At 38.2% G+C, this 22827-nt stretch overlaps 2 protein-coding genes across 2 annotated transcripts in view; both read left to right on the top strand.

Annotated features, from left to right (window-relative positions):
- LOC109397934 (transmembrane emp24 domain-containing protein 5) overlaps window positions 1-22827 on the top strand; it is a 548078-nt gene that overhangs the window by 405681 nt on the left and 119570 nt on the right. The gene's annotated exons all lie outside the window — the stretch shown is intronic.
- The window catches only part of LOC109418976 (probable cytochrome P450 4ac1), a 32463-nt gene continuing 31790 nt past the window's right edge, over window positions 22155-22827 (top strand). Inside the window, exon 1 of the mRNA XM_029877710.2 lies at window positions 22155-22785. Within this exon, the coding sequence (XP_029733570.2) occupies window positions 22170-22785 (616 nt within the window). The 5' untranslated portion in view covers window positions 22155-22169. The remainder of the gene's footprint in view (window positions 22786-22827) is intronic.

The raw sequence follows: 22827 nt of genomic DNA, 5'->3' as shown, positions 1-22827 counted from the left end.
ATAATTTTATGTGTTTCCGTCATAAATAATCGCATTACATAATCTACTGGGACCCATGAAGCTTTTGAAATCTGCAATGTCATTTAAAGACACTATAGGAATATTCTAGGTCAGCCAAACTACCTTGGAGTTCAGAACTTCAGGTCTACACTCGTAACAGCAACCATATCTGTTATACTGAGTAACGTTGCATAATCAACCTCACTTACTGGACCAATCTGAAGTCTACTTGATATTATTTTAAACCTTTGGGACATTCAGGGTCGTCCAAACTGTTGTATAATGTAGTCCTTCAAATCTACAAGAATATTTTTATGTGTTTCCGCCATAAATAATAGCATTACATAATCTACTGGGATCCGTGAAGCTCTTGAAATCTACAATGTCATTTGAAGACACTTTAGGGATATTCTAGGTCAGCCAAACTACCTTGGAGTTCAGAACTTCAGGTCTACACTCGTAACAGCAGCCATATCTGTTATACTGAGTAACGTTGCATATTTAACCGTGGGAATTGGACGAATCTGAAGTCTACTTGATGTTATTATAAACCTTTAGGACATTCAGGGCCGTCCAATCTGTCTTATAATGAAGTCCTTCGAATCTACAAGAATAACTTTATGTGTTTTCGCCATAAATAATAGCATAGCATAATTTGCTGCGATCTGTCAAGCTCTTGAAATCTCAAATGTCATTTAGAGACACTATAGGGATATTCCAGGCCAGCCAAACTACCTTGAAGTTCAGAACTTCAAGTCTACACTCGTAACAGTAGCCATATCTGCTATACTGAATAACGTTGCATATTTAACCGTGGGAATTGGATCAATCTGAAGTCTACTTGATATTTTCATAAACCTTTGGGACATTCAGGGTCATCAAAACTGTCATATAATGAAGTCCTTCAAATCTACAAGAATAATGTTATTTGTTTCCGCCATAAATAATAGCATTACATAATCTACTGGGATCCGTGAAGCTCTTGAAATCTACAATGTCATTTAAAGACACTTTAGGGATATTCTTGGTCAGCCAAACTACCTTGGAGTTCAGAACTTCAGGTCTACACTCGTAACAGTAGCCATATCTGTTATACTGAGTAACGTTGCATATTTAACCGTGAGAATTGGACCAAACTAAAGTATACTTGATGTTATTATAAATCTTTAGGACATGCAGGGTCGTCCAAACCGTTCTATAATTAAGTCCTCCAAATCTACACGAATAACTTTGTGTTTTCGCCATGAATAATAGCATTACATAATCTACTGGGATCTGTCAAGCTCTTGAAATCTCAAATGTCATTTAGAGACACTATAGGTATATTCCAGGTCAGCCAAACTACTTTGGAGTTCAGAACTTCAGGTCTACATTCGCAGCAGCAGTCACTCGCGGTTACTGGACCAACCTGAAATCAACTGTTCAGGACGGAGCCATAGTACCGCAGTTTCCCCCGGCACTCAACCGATGTGAGAACTCATCGAGAACGATTAATAATCAAAACCAATTGTATAGGGACACACAATTAGTATTCAGGCAGACACCGCACGATAGAGAGCACACGCGAGCTAGTTTGATAGAAGAAGCACAGATTAGGAGTTAGAATTTGTTGGACAGGATTATACAGAGAAAGGACTGAAAATGTAAGCTATCGGACTGAATTGTATTGAAATAACATGCAACTTAATAGTTAGTTTAAAAATAAAAAACTATTCATGCAAACTATTACTTATAAACTATGTTAATACTTAAAAATAATTAATTAAATTTGATTTACAGCTTAAAGCGAATTCCACCGTAAAAAGCGAGTTTTGCTCTTTGGACGGTCCGAAAACCATCACCTGTCGCAACATCAACTATACATTATTATTAACCTTTGGGACATTAAAGGTCGTCCAAACTGTCCTGAAGTTTAGCTCTTGACAATGACAGTAGTTATTCTCACAATGAACTGTAACATTACACACCCAACTGTAATCTGTAATCCCCCTGGAATTTCATGAGTCATTCCAAGAGAATTTTCAGATATTCCAGATCAACCAAACTACTTCGGAGACCATAGCTTCCGGCCTACACTTGTGATAATAGCTTTTGCCAGTACGTTAAGTAGTGTTACATCCACTGTATTTACCAAAGTAGTTCGAGGAACAATAAACGATGTTTCTAATTTTTGGGATATTATGGGCCATCCCTACTGTTATGGAGCTAAGTTGATAAAAACAACTACTGTAACCTGAGGTGATTTCGTTTAAGATAGTAACGTTACTCAACCAAATTGAATCCATGAACCTCTAAACTCTCAAGGGACACTTCATGATAGATTTGTGATACTTTAGGTCATCCAGTCTTTCATGGAGTACAAAACTCTATATCTACACTTGCAATGCTAGCCTGCTACAGCAAATAATAATACATAATGAAACATATTTACTAATATTCTTCAAAGACTAGTATAGACATTGATGTATCTTTGAAAAATGTGTGCTATAAAAAATATGTTACCTATAGTCTAACCCACCTAGAACCCTGAACTTCTGTGAAACTCAGAGCCATCCCAAAATACCTTTGAGATATTTGAGGTTTACCAAACTTTCCTACAACTAAGAACTTCCAGCAAAGGTGAAGATATGACGAAGCCACCAATTTGAAGGCAAATGTGGGACGCGGCCGATAGGATAAGGACTGCAGCTACGAATCGAGAGTTGTGATTCAGTTTTATTATTATTGTTATTAACGCTAAATTAATGAAATAGATACAATCATTACGATTATGTAACTCAATGCAGCAAAATATATATTATTACGGCTGTAGACTCCATAATGCATGTTATCCATATTGCAGGACAGTGTGTACGATTCTGAATATCCCGGAGCTAGGTCATAGTCTCAGATAGTATTCTGTGAGCTCCAGTAAGTATAAAAGATAACTAAAACTAAACTAAAACACAACTCTATAGAGCCAAAACAGAAACTTCAATTGCTGTAGATGCTAGATTCTATACATCGTAATAATTTGGATGACCCCAGCCGATCTGACAATGTTCATTGAACATTCAGAAGATTAACTGGACATGATAGATTACATATCGTACCTTTGTGTAATGAAAAAAGTTACCGTTACACGCGTAGACTTTAGGATCTAAACTCAAGAAAAGTTTGGATGACTTAAGATATCCCGAAGATATGATCTGATATTGTCTATTGAAGTTTCGGAAGACTTACTCGACATGATAAAATACAAATCGTAAATTTGTAAAATGAAAGAAGTTACTGTTACACCCGTAGACTTCAGGATCTGAATTCAAGAACAGTTTGGATGACCTAGGATATCCCGACTGATGTGATACTGTCTATTGAACATTCAGAAGACTTACCGGGCATGATAGAATACAAATCGTAGCTTTGTATAATGAAAAAAGTTACCGATACATCCGTAGCCTTAAGGATCTGAACTCAAGAACAGTTTGGATGACCTAGGATATCCTTATTGATCTGATACTGACAAATAAACTTTCAGAAAACTTACCGGCCATGATAGAATACAATTCGTAAATTTGTATAATGAAAGAAGTTACTGTTACACCCGTAGACTTTATGATTTGAACTCAAGAACAGTTTGGATGACCTGGGATATCCCAACTGATCTGATACTGTTTAATGAACTCTCCAAAGACTTACCGGATGTGATGGATTACAAATCGTATCTTTGTATAATGAAAAAAGTTACCGTTACATCCATAGACTTTAGAATCTGAACTCAAGAACAGTTTGGATGACCTAGGATATCTCGACACCAGATATAATACTGTCTATTGAGCTTTCAGAAGACTTACTGGACATGATTGATTACAAATCGTAGCTTTGTAAAATGAAAGAAGTTACTGTTACCCGCGTAGACTTAAGGATTTAAACTCAAGAATAGTTTGGGTGGCTTAGGATATCCCGATTGATCTGATACTGTCTATTAAACTATCAGAAGACCTCCAGAACATGATAGAATGCAAATCGTAGCTTTGTATCATGAAAAAAGTTACCGGTATATCCATAGAAGTTTGAATGCAAACTCAAGAACAGTTTGGATGACCTAGAATATCCTGACTAATCTGATACTGACTATTGAACATTCAGAAGACTTACCGGACATGATAGCATACAATTCGTCAATTTGTATAATGAATGAAGTTACTGTTACACCAGTAGACTTTAGGATCTGAACTCAAGAACAGTTTGGTTGACCTAGGATATCCCGACTGATCTGATACTGTCTAACTCTCAAAATACTTATTGGACATGATAGATTACAAATCGTAGCTTCGTATAATGAAAGAAGTTACTGTTACACCCGTAGACTTTAGGATTTGAACTCAAGAACAGTTTGGATGACCTAGGATATCCCAATTGATCTGATACTGTCTATTGAACTCTCATAAGACTTACTGGACAAGCGTATACTTTAGGATCTAAACTCAATAATAGTTTGGATGGCCTAGGATATCCCGATTGATCTGATACTGTCTATTGAACTTTCAGAAGACTAACTGGGCATGATGGAAGATGGAATACAAATCGTAGCTTTGTATAATGAAAGATGTCACCGTTACACCCGTAGACTTTAGGTTCTGAACTGAAGAACAGTTTGGATGACCTAGGATATTCTGACTGATCTGATACTGATTATTGAACTTTCAGAAGACTTACTGGAATGATAGATTACAAATCGTAGCTTTGTAAAATGGAAGAAGTCACCGCTACACCCGTAGACTTAATGATCTAAATTCAAGAACAGTTTGAATAACCTAGTATGTATATCTATTTATCATTCAGAAGACTTACTGGTCATGATGGATAACAAGTCGTAGCTTTGTAAAATAAAAAAAAAGTTACCGTTACACTCGTAGACTTCAGGATCTAATCTCAAAAATACTTTGGATGGCCTAGGATATCAAGAAAAAAAAATCTGCCCTGGTGAGTCAAGGGAATATCGGGAAATATCCATTACATTGATGAACAGCGCACTGGACTCAACTTTAGTATGTGCTCTTTTGCACCGGCTCAATCACAACGCTTTTAATTTGAACGATTATATACACTAGTTGTTAAAAGAACATGTCTCGCATGTAACAGTATCGAAACAATATTTCAGCATCTAGATAAATTACGACTCACCTAGAAAAATACGGCATCGGATCATACGAAGATGACATATCCAAAGACACGAATTTAGAGTAGCTATGTTGAAGACGACACTTTTGTAGATAATCATAATTTCCCAATAACGATCGATTTTATGTAAGGCTTCTCAACTTATCGAAGTGATGCAAGATCGTTGCAATATGTGAGTCTATACACATACCGGACAGTGTTCGCGCACAACCAGTAGATTAATCACCTCCTTTATTGGTATATTACAGCTACGCAAGACGTCGTCTTACAGTCCGTTGGTATCATTTGATGTTAATACGCAAATCCTCGGCTGATTTTCTCGCAGTTCTGATTCAGACTTTAATCGCAATACACGTTCTCGTCATCGTAGGCATTCTGTTGGTGTTCACTCTTGTCCTGTACGAAATTCATCTCCGATCGCTACCAAGCTATCGGGCAGCTAAATACTTCCCCGGTTATCCTGTGTATCCGGTCATTCAAAATGTCTTCATCGCATTGTTCAAGACCCAAACCGGAGCTTTCTATCAGGCGCGAGGATGGGCTCGTAATTTCAACCACCGAACGTACCGAATGCTGATACAGGGAGTCCTGTTCGTACAATGCATCCATCATAGGGACGTCGAGATGTTGTTGTCGAGTTCGCGACTGATAACCAAGAGTCCGCTGTACAAATTGATCGTCCCTTTCATTGGCGACGGGCTGCTCAATAGTACCGGAGAAAAATGGCATCAAAGAAGGAAGATTCTGACGCCCACGTTCCATTTTAACATCCTTCAAGGATTCTTGCAAACTTTCCACGAGGAATGTCGGAAGTTGGTAACACAAATCGATAAGGATAGCGCTCAAGGAATCACTACAAAGCTGCAGCCGTTATCGACACAAGTTACCCTGAACACCATCTGCGGTAAGTTTGAGAATTTTCTCAAAATAGTTTGTAGACTTTTAATGTAACTTCCTTGATCTACGCAGAAACTGCCATGGGTATTAAGCTGGATACATCGGAGTCAGCTGAATTGTACAAAAGCAATATCCGAGAGGTCGGCATAATCATCGAACGACGAGCAATGAATCCTCTGTTGTTCGATGATAGGATCTATGAGATCACCGGTTACAAGGCCAAGTTCGACAGGATTCTTCGTCCGATCCATGCCTTCACCAACGACATCATCCAACAGCGAAGAAGCACTTTCCGTGCAACCATGCAGGACGTAGACTCCTACCCGGAAGAGAACAGATACACCAATATCAAGCAACGCTACGCTATGCTGGATAGTCTCCTCCTGGCGGAAGCAAACAATCAAATCGACGCCGAAGGAATCCGCGAGGAGGTCGATACGTTCACCTTCGAAGGCCACGATACAACCGGAAGTGCCTTTGTGTTCATCTTTCTGCTGATCGCTCACGATCAAGTTGTTCAGGAGCAACTGTTCGAAGAAGTAGTATCCATGTTTAACAACCAGTCCAACCCAACCGTCCAGGACTACAACGATCTCAAGTATATGGACCGGGTGATCAAGGAATCGCTTCGGATCTATCCACCGGTGCCGTTTATCTCCCGCTCGATCACCGAGGACGTTCGCTACGACGGCAAGTTCGTCCCGAGGGGTTCGATCATGAACGTGGAGCTGTACGATCTACACCGGGATCCGGAGCAGTTCCCCGATCCGGAACGGTTCGATCCGGATCGGTTTCTGCCGGAACAGGTTCAGCGGAGGAGCCCCTATGCGTACGTGCCGTTCAGTGCCGGACCGAGGAATTGCATTGGTGAGTGTGTTGATAGGTATTTTTTAAATGTTATGTCGAAATCCTAGTCCTACCTAAATGAATGAAAGAGCTTGAGCTTGATTGACGCGTAATTGCTACACCGATATCGCCACTTGCCCACGGCAGACCGTAGTTGGAATGTAGAAACACGAATTTTCAACTGGTAATGACTACCAACCTCTACCAACTGAATATATAAGGGTTGTACATGTAGAGAAGAGGAAGAAACTAGATAGAAAGATACTGCCTTTTTTCAAATTCTTTGAGCTTGAGCTTGAGCTTAATTGACCGTCCGTGGATGCTACGCCAGACCAGCTACACTCACACAAGGAACCAATGAGATATCTGCCGGGGACTAAGTAGGCATCTTCAGTGTGTGAGTATTGGTGATCTTCTATTTTGGAACGAATAACTGACACATAACTGCAGCATACCAAAGTCAGGTATCATACCAAGACAAGGTATTGGTCGGTTATTTTGGTATTGAAAATAACTTACTTTGGTATTTTGTAGGTATTGATAAAATATCTCAACGAGTTATTGGTTTGGTGTTGAGGACTGCTTGAGGTATTATTCAATTATGGAGAAATCACCGTTTCCCGAGCAGGAATGAATAACTGCCACATAACTAGAGCATACCAAAGTCAGGTATCATACCAAGACAAGGTATTGGTCGGTTGTCCAGGTATTGAAAATAACTTATTTTGGTATTTTGAAGGTATTAATACAATACCTCAACGAGTTATTGGTTTGGTGTTGAGGACTGCTTGAGGTATTATTGAATTATGGAAAAATCGCTATTTGTATGGAATTATCGCCGATTATTATTTAGGTATTGCCATACCTGATATCATTATTCACGCGTTATGCACAGAATACACACCAGTTATTATTTTAGGTATTTTACCTCTTATGCAGGGCTACTTAATACCTCATTCAGGTTGTAGGTATTCGGTTTTCCATACCTGAGTATGTTATTCTTCTTCTTCTTCTTCTTCTTCTTCTTCATCTTTATGGCTCTACGTCCCCACTGGGACTTGGCTTGCCTCGCTTAAACTTAGTGTTCTTTGAGCACTTCCACAGTTATTAATTGAAGGGCTTTCTTTGCCTGCCATTGCATGAATTTGTATATTGTGAGGCAAGTAGCCCAGGGAGTCGAGAAAATTTTCCCGAGCCATAGCCTTCACCACTAGGCAAACTGGAGACCCCTTGGAGTATGTTATTCTTCAGCTATTTTCTCCTGCTCGGGTAGGGAAGGGGAAGGAAGTGATGATTGCAATCGTTTGTAACCTCAGCAGACCAAATACACCCCTGCGTTTGCTCTCATTCATGCGGATGTCGGTGTGTTGGTAGGATATGGTTGACAATGGGTTCACACATTGGTGCGTGGATGCCAGGCGTAAGGTGATAGATTAGTGTATTTATTACTCTGAAAATAATGCGGCAATTCTCACTGCTTCTGTTGTGAGAAAAGTCGCATTTATGGTATTGCAAATCTCTTTTGCATCGTAAATATAACTGAAACGCTTATTTCAATTCTTGGGAATCGTAAAGAAATTCCTTGGATTTTTTCAGGGAGATTTCGCTGAGAATTCCTTCAAAAATTTTTCAAGGGGTTCCTTTAGAAAACTCATAGTTTTCTTTAAAATTTTCTCTAAAGTTTTCTAGAGATTTCACTAGAAATTCAATTTAAGAAGACTTTTATAAAATATTCCTTGGAATACTTCCGAAATTCTCTAGGAGCATCTATCAGAAAGTATTGCACGTATTCCTTCTGAAAGTGCATGATTTCTTCAAAAGATCTCTACAATTTCCTTCAGAATTTTCTCCAGGTTATCGTCCAGAAATTTCTCGTAGAATTTCTCTAGAAATGCTTCCATGGATATCCTCAGAAATTGCTCAGAATCTTAGGAATCAGTAAGAGAATTCTTTCATGAAATCAACCACGGATTCCTTAGAAATACTTGCAGTCATTCCTTCAGAAAATCTTTCTCAGACTTCTTTTAGCATTTCTACCAGGGATTGCTTCAGAAATTCTTAATGAGATTTCGCCATATATCCCTTAAAGAAATCTTCTGTGGATTCCTTCCAAAATTTCAAACTTATAATCCAATCCAGTTCAAACTTAAAATCTACAAAAACTTCCTTCACAAAACTACTCCTGCGATTTCTTCAGAGATTTTTCCAGGGATTCTTCAGTTAATTTCTGCAGGACTTTCTCCAGATATTTCCTCAAGAATTATTACTTCAGGTGAAGTTTCACGGGTTCCTTCTGAAATTCTTCCAGAGATTCGTTTAGAGAATCTTTCAAAATTTTCAACAGGGATTGTTCTGAAATTCTTTCGAAGATTTTTTCAAAAATTCTTCCAGTGGTTAAAAAAAATCCAGATATTCTTTCAGAAATTCGTACAGGAAGTCCACCAGAGGTTTGTTCAGAGATTGCTATAGGGGTTCTATGGGAAACTCCCTCTGGAAAGTGTCCAGAAGTTCTTTTAGGGGTTCACCCAGAAAGGTCTCCATGAATTCCCACAGATATTTAGCATGATTGGTTTTAGTGATTCAAGCTAAAATTCTTCAAGCGATTTCCACAGGAGTGCATAGATTCCTTCAGGATTTGCTCCAGATGAATTTCCCAGAAGTTTCGCTGCCATGTCCTCTAAGCATAACTGCAAGAATTTCTCCATAGATTCTTTGGGGAATTTGCTCAGAAATATTTCCGAGAAATTTCTACGGCAATTCCATGAGACACATTTCAAAAGGTTTTTTTCGTGGGTCTTTACAGAAGTTTTTTATTGCGTTTGTTCAGATACTCTTATAGCAAGGAATTCCATCAGAAATACGCCCACAGATTGCTCCAGGAACATTTTCCAAAAATCCTCCAATAATATTATTAAAAAGTGTCCAGGAATTTTCCTAAAAAATCTTCAAATAAATTTTTCATGGAACTCCACCAAGGGTTTTCCGACGTGTTGTTTAAATTATTTCTCCAGGAAGTTTTTCAGAAATTCTTCTTGGGATGCCTTCGACAATTCTCCTTGAATTTCTTTGAAAATTCCTCTAGCATTCAAGACTGCTTCGTAAGATTTCTACAGGGATACTACAGAAGATTTCTTCAGGGATTATTCCAGAAATTTCTGCCAGGATTCCTTCTAAATTCCTTCACGGATTTCTTCAAAAATATCTCCAGAGACTTCTTAGAAATTTTAGCAAGTCTTCGAGAATTTTAGCAAGTGTGAAGAAATAGAAGTTCTTCCATGGATTTTTTTTTCAGAAATTTCTTTGAAACATTTTCTTAAACTTTTCCTAAGGTTCTTCCAAGAATTGCTTGAGAAATTACTTCAAAGATTCCTGCAGAAATTCTTACAAGATGTTTGCCTTTCTCGTACACCAAAGTGTACTGAAAGGCTATATGTTAACTAAAAAGAAACGAATTTTCGATAGAAGGCTCGGAGGTTCGACGAATTGAGATGATGTATGTGTGTGTATGTATGTCTGTGTACAAAAAAAGGTCACTCACTTTTAAGACACTTCTCACTGACTGGCTGATTTTTCGGATTATAGTTCGAATCGAACCGGAATTTTACTGCATTGTTACCGCTAATGGTCCAGATCGGTCAAGGCGTTCCGGAGTTATGGCCACTTCAGTGATCCGGACCAGCACCGGTAGAACTGTATGCATGTAAAACTGAACCAAGTCCCACCATGCGACACATCAAACTGCAATTTGGGTTTATTTGGTATGGGGAAGATCTCCGGAGTCCAAAAATGACGACCACAATACACAAGATGGCGGACTAAAATCCAAGATGGCTGCTACAAATTTAAGATGGCGTCTGTTTACTGGAATTATAGATTCTAATACCATGTAATATGGGTATATTTGGTATAGGTAAGATGACCGGAGTCCAAAAATGTTGACCAGAATATTCAATATAGCGGCCTAAAATCCAAGATAGCGACTCTAAACTCAAGATGGCGGCTGCTTAATGGAGTTTTAGGCCCAAAAACCATGCAATATGGATACATTTGGTATGGGGGAAAGTCCGGAATACAAAAATGGCGTCCAGAATATCGAAGATGGCGGCCTAAAATTCAAGATGACTGCTCCAAATTCAAAATGGCGGTTGTTAAATGGTTTTTTTTGGCCTCAAAACCATGAAATATGAGTATATTTGGTATGGGGAAGATGTCTGGAGTCCAAAAATGGCGGCCAGAATATCCAATTTGGTGACCTAAAATCCAAGATGGCTGCCACAAATTCAAGATGGCGGCTGTTTAATAGAATTATAAACTCTAAAACCATGCAATACGGGTATATTTGTTATGTGGAAGAACTCAAAATTCAAGATGGCGGCTGTTACACGGAGTTTTTATCTCTAAAACGTTGCAATTTGGGTATTTGGTATGGGGAAGATTTCCGGAGTTCGAAAATTGCGACCAGAATACACAAAATGGCGGCCAAAAATCCAAATTTAATATGGCGGTTGTTTCATGGTGTTCTGGGGATGGGGAAGTTGTAGGAAGTCCAAAAAATGTGACCATATTATCCAAAATGGCGGCCTAAAATCTAGATGGCGGCTGTTTAATGGAATTATAGGCTCTAAAAACCTTGAAATTTGGGTATATTTGGTATGGTTAAGATATCTGTAGTCCAAAAATAGTGACCATAATATCCAAGATGGCGGTCTAAAATCCAAGATGACTGCTCCAAACTCAATATGGCGGCTGTTTAATAGAATTACAGGTTCTAAAACCATGCAATATAGGTATATTTGGTATGGGTACAAAAATGGCGACCAGTATATTCAAGATGGCGGCCTAAAATTCAAGATTACGGCTTCAAATTCAAAATGCTGGTTGTTTAATGGAATTTTAGGCTCTAAACCCATGCAATATGGGTATATTTGGTATGGTGAAGATGTCTGGAGTCCAAAAATGGCGATCAAAATATCCAAGATGGCGCTCTCAAATCCAAGATGACGGCTCAAAATTCAAGATGGCGGCTGCAAAATGAAGTTTTAGTCTCTAAAACCTTATGGAGAATATGTCCGGAGTTCAGCTATTCAATAGTGTTTTAGCACAGACAAACAGACGTCTCGCTCCACTCACTTCTCATCGTTACCCTTTTTAACGGTTAGTTCAAATATTTTGTAGTTCGCAAATCGCTCGGTCACGGCGCTCGCATCGTTTTTGTTCCTGTTTGACGTTTGCTCACTACTGCCACCTACTGAGTGGTTTGCGTAACACAGCCTGGTTAGCATTGGGCGATTATGTTGTCGTGACGATTATTTTTATCACAATTTGTTCCAAGTGATACGTCTGTTTGTCTGTGGTTTTTGGCTAATAAATCATTCAGTATGGGTATATTTGGTATATGGAGGATTTTTGGAGTCCAAAAATAGCAACCAGAATAATCAAGATGGCAGTCCAATATCCAAGATGGTGGCTGTTAATGGAGTTTTAGTTTCTAAAACCATTCAATATGGGTATATCTGGTATGGGGAAGAAGTCTGGAGTCCAAAAATATCGATAAGAATTTCCAAGATGGCGGACTTAAATCCAAAATGGCGGCTCAAAATTCAAGATTGTGGCTTTTTTAAGAGTTTAGGGCTTAAACATCAAAAGCCAGGTAAACGATTTGATTTATGGTGCCTTGAATTGGATTTTTGTTAAAAGTATGAAAGTGCGATATTCATCAACATGTCATTTGAGTTTTGCTGGAATGGGGTTTAGAATGCACGAAAAAGGATCCAGCACAGCTAGGTGGAATAATTAGGTTTTTTTTTATTTGCGTGGAAAATTTGAGTCGTGACAACATTGAATGACTGCCGAAAGAAATATATGCTGATGCGCCGTAATGTAGAGGTAATACAACATATTTGTAACTATCTTGAACATCCCCAGCTACGATCAATTGCGGTTCTCGACGAACAAGCGCTTCAGTGATCTTGTCAGCATCCTAGAGGATTGAGGTCTTCAGCAAAGTTATCTAGAATGATTGATACAACACTTTTATGTAGGGTACGTGTTCCATCAGTAATCTCACGCTCCCATTTTCATCTCATTCGAAAACAAGCGATTACGGCACCGATTGATTCCGTTCTTTTTGTTTTCATGCGTGCTCACTTCTAACAAAAAATACAAAAATAAGAAACAAAACAAACAGCGCTTCAATCCTTTGTTTTTCGTAGGATGAAAATGGGAGCCACATGCTTAACAAGGGAACCAATACCCTACTTGGTTTTGATCTAGATGGCATAGCATAGCATAGCTTAGCATAGCATGAATACTTGCACAAATCTTTGATGGAGTTGCAAAGTTGAATATATCCATTGACATTGCTGATGTCGCTACTATATACAATGTCATAGATCAACTCAACTCCACACACCTGGCCAAGTCCTTGCAAGCATTTATAAATCCCTTCATCAACTTAGAAAGAGCCCAGAACTGAAGCAGCTTCCAATAGATGAAAGGATGTTGAAAATAGCGAATTTTCAACTTCTATGTAGTTTAACAAATGTCTATATACTGAAGTAGAATTATCATGAGAATTATTGTTAAATAAATAATATTAGAAAGATCTCACCAATTGTTTCGTGGTTTTTGTGGTTCCATGCCGCTCATCTAATTGTAAGCATGCAATTGTAAGCAAAAAAGCACGGATCGAACAAAAACAACGAAAATGAACGCAGATTTGAAAATATTTTACGCTTGAAGAGCCACTTAAAAAACCGATTCCGGGCGGCTGTTTAGAACGAACTTACTAAATAGTTCACAAAATAGTAGATTTGACTGTAAAGGTTATGTACGCCATTTCATAAATGTATAAACAGCATTAAATTTAAAAGGAACTTTCTCACCAATTTTGAAACATCTTTGTCGAAGAAATATCGCTTGCCCTTTCCGGTCGCGGGGAAGAAGTGTCCCAGTAATGCTTTGCGTCACGATAATCCAGCGGACGTTCGTTCCCTTGCGCCATACCATTACGATCACGAGCATCATAAGGTTTTCGTTACCCATACACTTTTCCCTCCATCTTCTTGAGGACGTAACTCCCGTCGCGGCACTCTGATCTTCATTCTCTTCCAGAGTGCGTAATCACTTTCACCGAAAAAACACACTCTTTGGTTTCCTACCAAACAACGCGCTTATTTAATTACCGCTTGAAACCGAAATACTAATAACAGTCCCAAAGGGCAGAATCAGCTTCCAAATGAGCCATTTTACGAGACGTTTCGGATCAGCTGATCGCTCATTTCATGAATGAAAATTTGACAGGAGGTTGCGCCCAAGCCCGTGAGTGTTAATATCAATATCAACACTGTTGTCGTTTCGTAAAATAGACTATTTCTTGAAAATTTTCTGACAGGCGGAAGGCAAAAACACAGTACGAGAGAACTCCACGTCTATATTCGCGCGCGGCACACTACGATCAATCTGTACTTGGTTTTGATCTAGATCTGCTAAAACTGATCTAGATAAGTTTTATCTTTCAATACGACACTCTAGTGTTCTCGATATGCATCCTAAAGGGCTGGAGTCTTCTGCAAAGTGCTTCGAGTTGGTTGGTACTACATTCTTACGTCTTCGGATTTGATCCGGATCTACTTTTACTGATCTAAGTCAGTTGTATCTGTCGAGTCATATCTAGTGTTTATGATTTGCATCCTTGTAGTCTTCGAAGAAGTAAGTTGGATTGATTTCTACCACATTTGTAAACCTTCGATTAAGATCTGGTTTTGTAGTAACTGTTCTAGACATTTGTTTCTTTTAGAATGTCTGTATAGTGTTCTGGATATGCATTCAAAAGGGTCTGCAGTCTTCGGCAAAGCTTTTTTTTTTGCAAATTTGAAACTAGCTTTGGCTAGTGGTAGATACTTGAACCAAAATAGCTAATCAACTGAAAGCACATGACCTCAACTTTGAGGAAGTCATCACCTTTCTAAATAATCAGGATCCTGAGTTAAACATAATTGAAAACGTATACCCTCTAGCGACTTCTACTGGTGGAATTTCCAATCATACGTTTCCAGGGGAATCTCCACAAGATTCTAGGATGAATCTTTACCAGATTCTAAGGAAAACCTTCACGAGATTCCAGAGGGAATCTCAACGAGAATTCAAGAATCCCGGGGGCACTTTCACGATATTCTATGGTAAATCACAAGACTTCAGGGAAATCTTCACGAGATTTCAGGGGGAATCTCAACGAAATTCTAGGGGGAATTTCCACGAGATTTGAAGGGTATTCTCCACGAGATTCTAGGGGGAATTTCCACAAGATGCTAGGGAGAGTCTCCAAAATATTCCGGGTAAATCTCCATAAGAATCCAGAGAGAAACTCCACGAGATGCTAGAATGAATCTTTAGCAGATTCCAGGGGAGACCTTCACGAGATTCCAGCGGTAATATTCACGATATTCCAGGGAGAATCTTCACGAGAATTCAAGAGGAATCTCAACAAAATTCCGAAGAGGGAATCTTCACAAGATTCTATGTACACTCCCGATCAAAAGTTTGGGGTCACCCCCTCAAAAACATGTCATTTTTTAGGCCCATATCTTCGCCAAATTGCATCCGATTTCAAAACCCTAGGTTTTATTCAAAAGATAATTAGTCAAAGAAACTTTGAACATGATTTAAAAGAAACTTTTTCAAAAAAATTTGTATTTAAAATTAACCCAAAGTTGCCAAATTTTCTAAAAAATAAAATTACCTTACGGCAGTGTCGCTGGAAATTGGGTCGACCAAATTTTAAGATGAGAGCGGTAATATAACCCATTTTCTATTAGCTTTCAACTGCTTTTTACAGAACTTAGCTAAAAATCTAGAAAAAAAAAGTTATTAGGTAAATTAACTCTTCGTGTCATCGACCAAAAGTTTGGGGTCACCCCTCAAAATGATGTATCAGCCAAAAGTTTGGGGTCACTTTCGTAAAACATGGAAAAGAGATTTGGTGATATCTTCGTCATCTATAGTTCAATTTTAATTCTTTTTGGCTCACTTCAAAGATAATTAACTAAATTTTCGTTTGATGTCTTTAACTTAACGTATTTAACGATATTTGTATATAAAAATGTTATGTAAAGTTAATACATTTCACCACACTTCAAAAAATGAGGCAAATTTACGTTAAGTTTAAGTATGTAAATTCAGTGAATCAAAATTCAACCATCGCGCAACAATAATGACAATGTCGCAACCTGTATTTGTTGCGACAAAACAACCCATGCGACATAAGTTTGTCCCAACTTGAAAATAATGGGATTAACATCGTACACCACGAGTTTAGAGATTTTTAAGCCTTGCATTGCGATTTTCGAACGGTAACTTCGAGTCGGTAAACACTGCAACTCTGGTGAAGCTCTATCATCAAACAGTTTCAACTTTGGGTTAGTAATAATTGATTATTCACGAGTTGAAAAGTACGCAACAAATTCAGCTTCCGTTTTGTCTGCAACAAAAAAAATTCGAGATCATGTCATTATCTGTCACCAGTAGGGATAAAGACTAATCGTCGCACCTTCTTTGTTGCTTGTTTTGTGCCTCTTTTGTCTGACAATTCTCTTCACTGTGTAAATTTCAACAAATATGTGTGGTCCAATGTCTATGCAGCAAGTATGATTCATTTTGTTTCAAATAAGCCAAGAAGAATTAAAATTGAATGAAAAATGACAAAGATATCAACAAATCACTTTTCCATGTTTTACGATAGTGACCCCAAACTTTTGGCCGATACATCATTTTGAGGGATGACCCCAAACTTTTGCTCGATGACATGAAGAGTTAATTTACTTAATAAATTTTTTTCTAGATTTTTCAGCTAAGTTTTGTAAAAAGCAGATGAAAGCTAATAGAAAATGGGTTATATTACCGCTCACATCTTAAAATTTGGTCGACCCAATTTCCAGCGACACTGCCGTAAGTTTATATTCATTTTTTAGAAAATTTGGCAACTTTGGGTTAAGTTTACATACTAATTTCTTTGAAAAAGTTTCTTTTAAATCATGTTCAAAGTTTCTTTGACTTATTATCTTTTGAATGAGACCTAGGGTTTTGAAATCGGACGCAAATTGGCGAAGATATGGGCCTAAAAAAATGACATATTTTTGAGGGGGTGACCCCAAACTTTTGATCGGGAGTGCAAATCTTCACGAGATTCCAGGAGGAACCAGCATTGGGCAAACCTGGCTGAGACATCGATTTTTTTTAATCGATTCGATTTAATCGAATGCTTTGAATCGATGTTTTCACATCGATACGATATTATAAAATATTACAAAACTAAAAATTCGTTTGCTGCATTATTTGTCTAAATAAATTCAATATTAATATACTAGAACACTTCGCGACTCTGATTCGAAAATAATTTAATAATTTGAATCGGAAGAAAAATCCCCAGAACTCTGAGAAGTATTCCGATATAGTACTGAAATAAATTCCCGCAGACTGCTGAGAGAAATTCCCCCATAATATTTAAGAAGACTACTCCAGAATTCTGAAAGGAGTTCCTCTAGAGTTAGTAGATAAATTTCTTCAGAATTTGCGTAAGATTTTCGACTGGAAGTTCAATGTTTTGGATATTTTGGCTTTCTCAGTCTAGGGAATCCAAACGATTAAATTGGCATTGCCCGACGTTTCGGCCTAATTTATTTGGCCTTTTTCAAGGGTAAACTAAAAGAGAACAGTTTTACAATTAGGGACATGTACAAGATAATTTCTTCAGAATGCTGAAAATGATTACACCAGAATCCTGAGCGACATTATCTAGAAAAGAAAACAAGACTCTTCCGGTATCTTGGAAGGAATTCACTCTGAATTCTATTAAGGATTTTCCTAGAATCCTGAGAGAGATTACTTCATATCTATGAGACGGTTGTCTCAGAGTCCCAAAAGGAATTCTCCCAGAATCCTGTGATAAATAGTCTCAGAATCCTAAGAGGAGCTTTCCCTTGGGATTCTCTCAAAATGTTCCAGATTCGTAAATAGGATTATTCTACAATCCTAAGATGAATCCTCCCAAAATCATGAGAGGAATTCCAAGAGCTTTCTTTCACATTCTTGAGATAAATTCATCTAGAATTGTGAGAGAGATTCCCACAAAACAAAAAAGATTTTCGGAATTCTAAGGTGAATTCCCCAAGAAACTTAAAATTAATTACCCAGAATCCTAAAAAGTGTAGCTTGGAGAAAAGCTCCCTCAAAATACTGGGCGAGTTTGCCAAAGAAACCTGAGATATACTCTCACAGAATTCTAGAAGATATGATTCCTCCAGAAACATGAGAAGAATTCCTCCAGAAGTATTCTCCCAGAATTCCCCTGGGTGGAATCCTTTAGAATGCTGCGAATAAGTCTGCCATAATCCCGAAAGGTATTCTCTAGAATTCTACGAGTGATTCCTCCAGAACCCTGAGAGGGATCATAAGAGGGGTTCTTCCAGATTTTTGAGAGAAATATGTCTAGAAACCTAAGAGGGATTTTTCCGAAAATCTGATGAGGATTCTCCCTGGAAGGGATTACGAAAACTTCTAGAATGGACTTCTCCAGCATCCTGAGGAGGATTCTCTGGAATTCCTACATAAAACAGAAAAATTACCGCAGATTCCTGAAAGACATTGCCCATAATGTTTGAAATGACTCCCATAAACTCCTGAAAAGGGATTGTCCCTGAACTCTGAGAGTGATTCCTCTAGAATACTTTAAATTATTACACCAGTATCTTAACAGAATCTTCATATAATAAAGTCAGGGATTTTCCCTGATTACTAAGAGGGATTCTCCCAGAATCCTGAAAGGAATTTCTGGGACCAACTGCTCCAGAATACAGAAAACAGAATTCTACTGGAATTCTCGTGAAGTGCTGAGAAGGATTTCTTCCGAACCCTAAGAGGAATCACAAAATCTATGCGAGGAATTTTTCAAAATCCAAATTTCTCTAGACAACTCTGCCCAGAACCTCGTGAGAGATTCTTCATGATAATTCTGAAAGAAAGTGCCCTAGAATCTTGAAAAATATAGCTCCAGAATCCCAAGGATTTCTTCAGGATCATGAGACAAATTCCCCAGAATCTTGTGAGAAATTTTCCCAGAATCCTAGTGGCATTACCCCAGATAGCCGAATTTTCAGAGAATCTTGGGATGAGTACTTAATGATATTCCTCCAGAATCTTAAAAGGATCTAACGCAGCACCCTGAGAACGATACCACTAGAATCCTGTGTGATTCCCTCAGAATCCTAGAAAATATTCTCACAGAATTCAGAGAGGGATTTCGTCACAAGTTTGAGAATGCTGAGTATGATTCTCCAAGAATTCTGAGAGGAGTTCCTAAGAATGCTAAAAAAAATCCTCCGAATTCTGAGTGGGATCCTAACTGAGGGTCTTCCAGAATCCTTAAATTACTTATAATCCTGGAAGGGCTATCATCTTTCGTAGGAAATATACCAAACCCCTGAAATAAATTCCCTTAGAATCTAGACGTAACACTCTTCGAAAGGCGTGTGCCTCGCGTGGTTTTACCAACATGGATTGCGTCAGAATCCTGAGAGAAGTTTTTCCTCGTGATTCTCCCAGAATGCTTAGACGGATATCCCTAAAACTCCCTGGCGGATTTTTCCAGAATCCTAAGAGAAAATCTCCTGCATTATTGAAAGGCATTCTAAAAGGGGATCTTCCTCATTTTAAGAAAAAATCATCTTGAATCCTGAGAGGGATTCTGAAAAAATGTTTGGAATGCTGAGAAAGATGCGCAAGAACCCTGAAAGGGATTCTCTAGACCATAAGAAGGAGTCCTCCAGAAACCTGAGAAAGATTTACTTAGACTCCTGGAAGGGATTGCCCAAGAAACCCGAGATTTACAGGTACACCTCGATTTAGTGGACCTTGATTTTATGTACTTCGCTTTCATGTATGGTAAGTGGGGGCAAGATGGGTCACCTAAGAAATGGACCCCTATAACTGTCTGAATATAAATCGCATTTCTCTGTATTCTACCACGACTCTCAGATACACTAGTCAGCTATGATATAAAAGTATAGAAAGGTCATACAGTTTGAAACCTGCTTCTTGACAAGCAATTTTCAAAACATGACCCATCTTGCCCCACCTCATTTTTTTGGGGGCAAGATGGGTCAGCTATCAGAAAACTCGATTTTTCTCCAACAAAAAATACTATATCTTCTATTTCTTCTCTATACATCTAAGCTTCACAGACGTAAAGATTACATAAAAAAGTGTTGAAACATATCGGTAGATTATTCTCAGAACTAGAAGATTTTTGTTCAGGTAGCCATGAACGGACTTTGAAAACCTATATTTTTTGTAGGAAAATTTCAAAAATAGTTTCACAAACTCTCAGTGCTCTAATTGCTTCGATAATGTAGGTCACAGAATAGCCTTTCAATGAAGAATAAAACATTTTCAAAAACTATGCAAACATACCGAAAAATTCGGGTGACCCATCTTATCCCGTCTACACAATACACGTAGTTATATGGAATGTATAGCATAAGGAGTATAACGAAAAAATATTTTATTTTTTTCTGTGCAAGGAACGTAAAGAATTTTCAAAACAATATATCACTTTTTTGTGTATCCACTTCGTTCATCTGGGAAAATTATTGAAAGATTCAAAAAATATATAGTACGGTTGAAAACGGTACTGACCCATCTTGCCCCCTGACCCATCTTGCCCCCACATACCATACATTTTACCTCGATTTTATGTACATTTTTTCAATGGTAAAAAAAAGGAAATTTTATATTTTTGTATCGAAAGAAAAATCGAATGTAAAAAATCGATTCGATCGATTTCGTGGGGCTTCAACATCGATTCAAAAAATCGATTAATCGGAACAAAAACATCGATGTTGCGAACATCGATTCAAAATTGCCCAACGCTAGAACCTCTACGAAATTCTAGGGGGTGCACGAGTTTCCAGTGGCAAAAGATACAAAATAAATGCGTTTTAGGGGTCATTCGTAAATCATGTAGACCGAAATTTGGCCATTATAGGCCCTTCCGCTGTATACTTTTGCCAATACGAAAATTTAAAAAAAGGAGCGTAGAACTCCTCTCTATCCTTAACGTCATCTTAGTTTATGAACGACCCCTAATCAGTATACAAAGTTATGCCTGTACTTTCTAGGACAACACGAATCGCAGGGTTTTTCGAAAAAAAAACTCAAAACTCAACATGTTATTAATAAAAAAAACATGGATAAATCTTTTTGAGAACATTTTTGGATAATCTTCTGGAAAAAAAAATTCTGAGAAAGTCATGAAGAAACTACAATGATGTGTTCTCGAAGCCGGGGGATGAATTGTTCATAGATGTTATGGACTTTTTCAAAGAATATTCTGAGTTATTTTTCTTCAAAACTTTCTTTCCTTTTGGCGTCACGTCCCAACTTGGACGGAGTCTGCGTCTCAGAACATTCCCAGAGACCTTTTTTTGCCAATTGATCAATATTGCATTCGTATATTGTGTTTGATACTCTATGTCTAAAAAGCCAAAGCAATTTAAATCACAAAAAAAGTTCCTGGATCAATCGGGAATTCAACAAATACCTTCTGAAATACCTTAAAACTACCCGATCGACTATAATGGAAATGATGAAGCAAATCCTGGGTAAATTCTGTTGGGGCGCTTTGGAAAAATATTTATAAAGAATCCTTACAAGAATTCTAGGCATCATCAATCAATCAATAAAAAGAACTGCTGTACATATTGGTGAACAATTTGCTTGATAAGCTCGACTGAACTGAACATTATCAGAATGGTGTCAGCTTGTTTTAGTATACGATATTTTGCTTCGCTTCGATCACAACACATCGTTTAAGTTGAGCGATTATATACATTACATGTTAAAAGAACAAGTATCGCATATAACAGTATTGCAGCATCTAGATAAAATAGGGCTCACCTGGAAAATATATCATCAGGTCACACGAAAATGTCATATGCAAACAAACGAATTCGGACTTACAACAACTTTGTTGTGGACAAAACCTTTTCAAATTATCGAAATTTCCAAATAATGATCTATTTTATGTTAGCTTTCCAAACTTATCGAGGTGATGCAAGATTGTCGCAATATGCGAATATATACTCATAACGGGCAGTGTGCGTGCACAACCAGAATATTATAATAATCGCTGTTGTTGGTGTTCCACCTATAATTATCAGCTACGCAAGACGGCGTCGCCGTGGTCGCCGATTAATGCATTGTATCATTTCATGCAAATACGCAAATCCCCGGCTGACCTTCTCACAGTTCTGATTCAGACTTCAATCGCGATGTACGTTCTCGCCATCGTAGGCATTCTACTCTTGCTCATTTTCGTCCTATACGAAATTTATCTCCGATCGCTACCAAGCTATCGGGCAGCCAAATACTTCCCCGGTTATCCTGTGTATCCGGTTATCCAGAATGTCTTCACCGCAATGTTCAAGAATCAAACCGGAACTTTTGAACAGGCGCGACAATGGGCGCGTATTTTCAACCACCGGACGTACCGAATACTGATAAACGGAGTCCTGTGCATACAGATCATCCATCACAGGGACGTTGAGATGCTATTGTCGAGTTCTCGGCTGATAACCAAGAGTCTGCTGTACAAACTGATCGTTCCATTCATTGGTGACGGCCTGCTCAATAGTACCGGAGAAAAATGGCACCAAAGAAGGAAGATTCTGACGCCCACGTTCCATTTTAACATTCTTCAAGGATTCTTGCAAACTTTCCACGAGGAATGTCGAAAGTTGGTAACACAACTCGATAAGGACAGCGCGCAAGGAATCACTACAAAGCTGCAGCCATTATCGACACAAGTTACTCTGAACACAATCTGTGGTAAGTTTCACGATTTTCTCAAAAAAGTCTGTAGACCTTCAA

This window comes from Aedes albopictus, chromosome 2, assembly GCF_035046485.1.
Source record: "Aedes albopictus strain Foshan chromosome 2, AalbF5, whole genome shotgun sequence".
Taxonomy (NCBI): domain Eukaryota; kingdom Metazoa; phylum Arthropoda; class Insecta; order Diptera; family Culicidae; genus Aedes; species Aedes albopictus.
The sequence above is the reverse complement of the archived record's forward strand: the minus strand, read 5'-3'. Positions and strand labels throughout refer to the sequence as shown.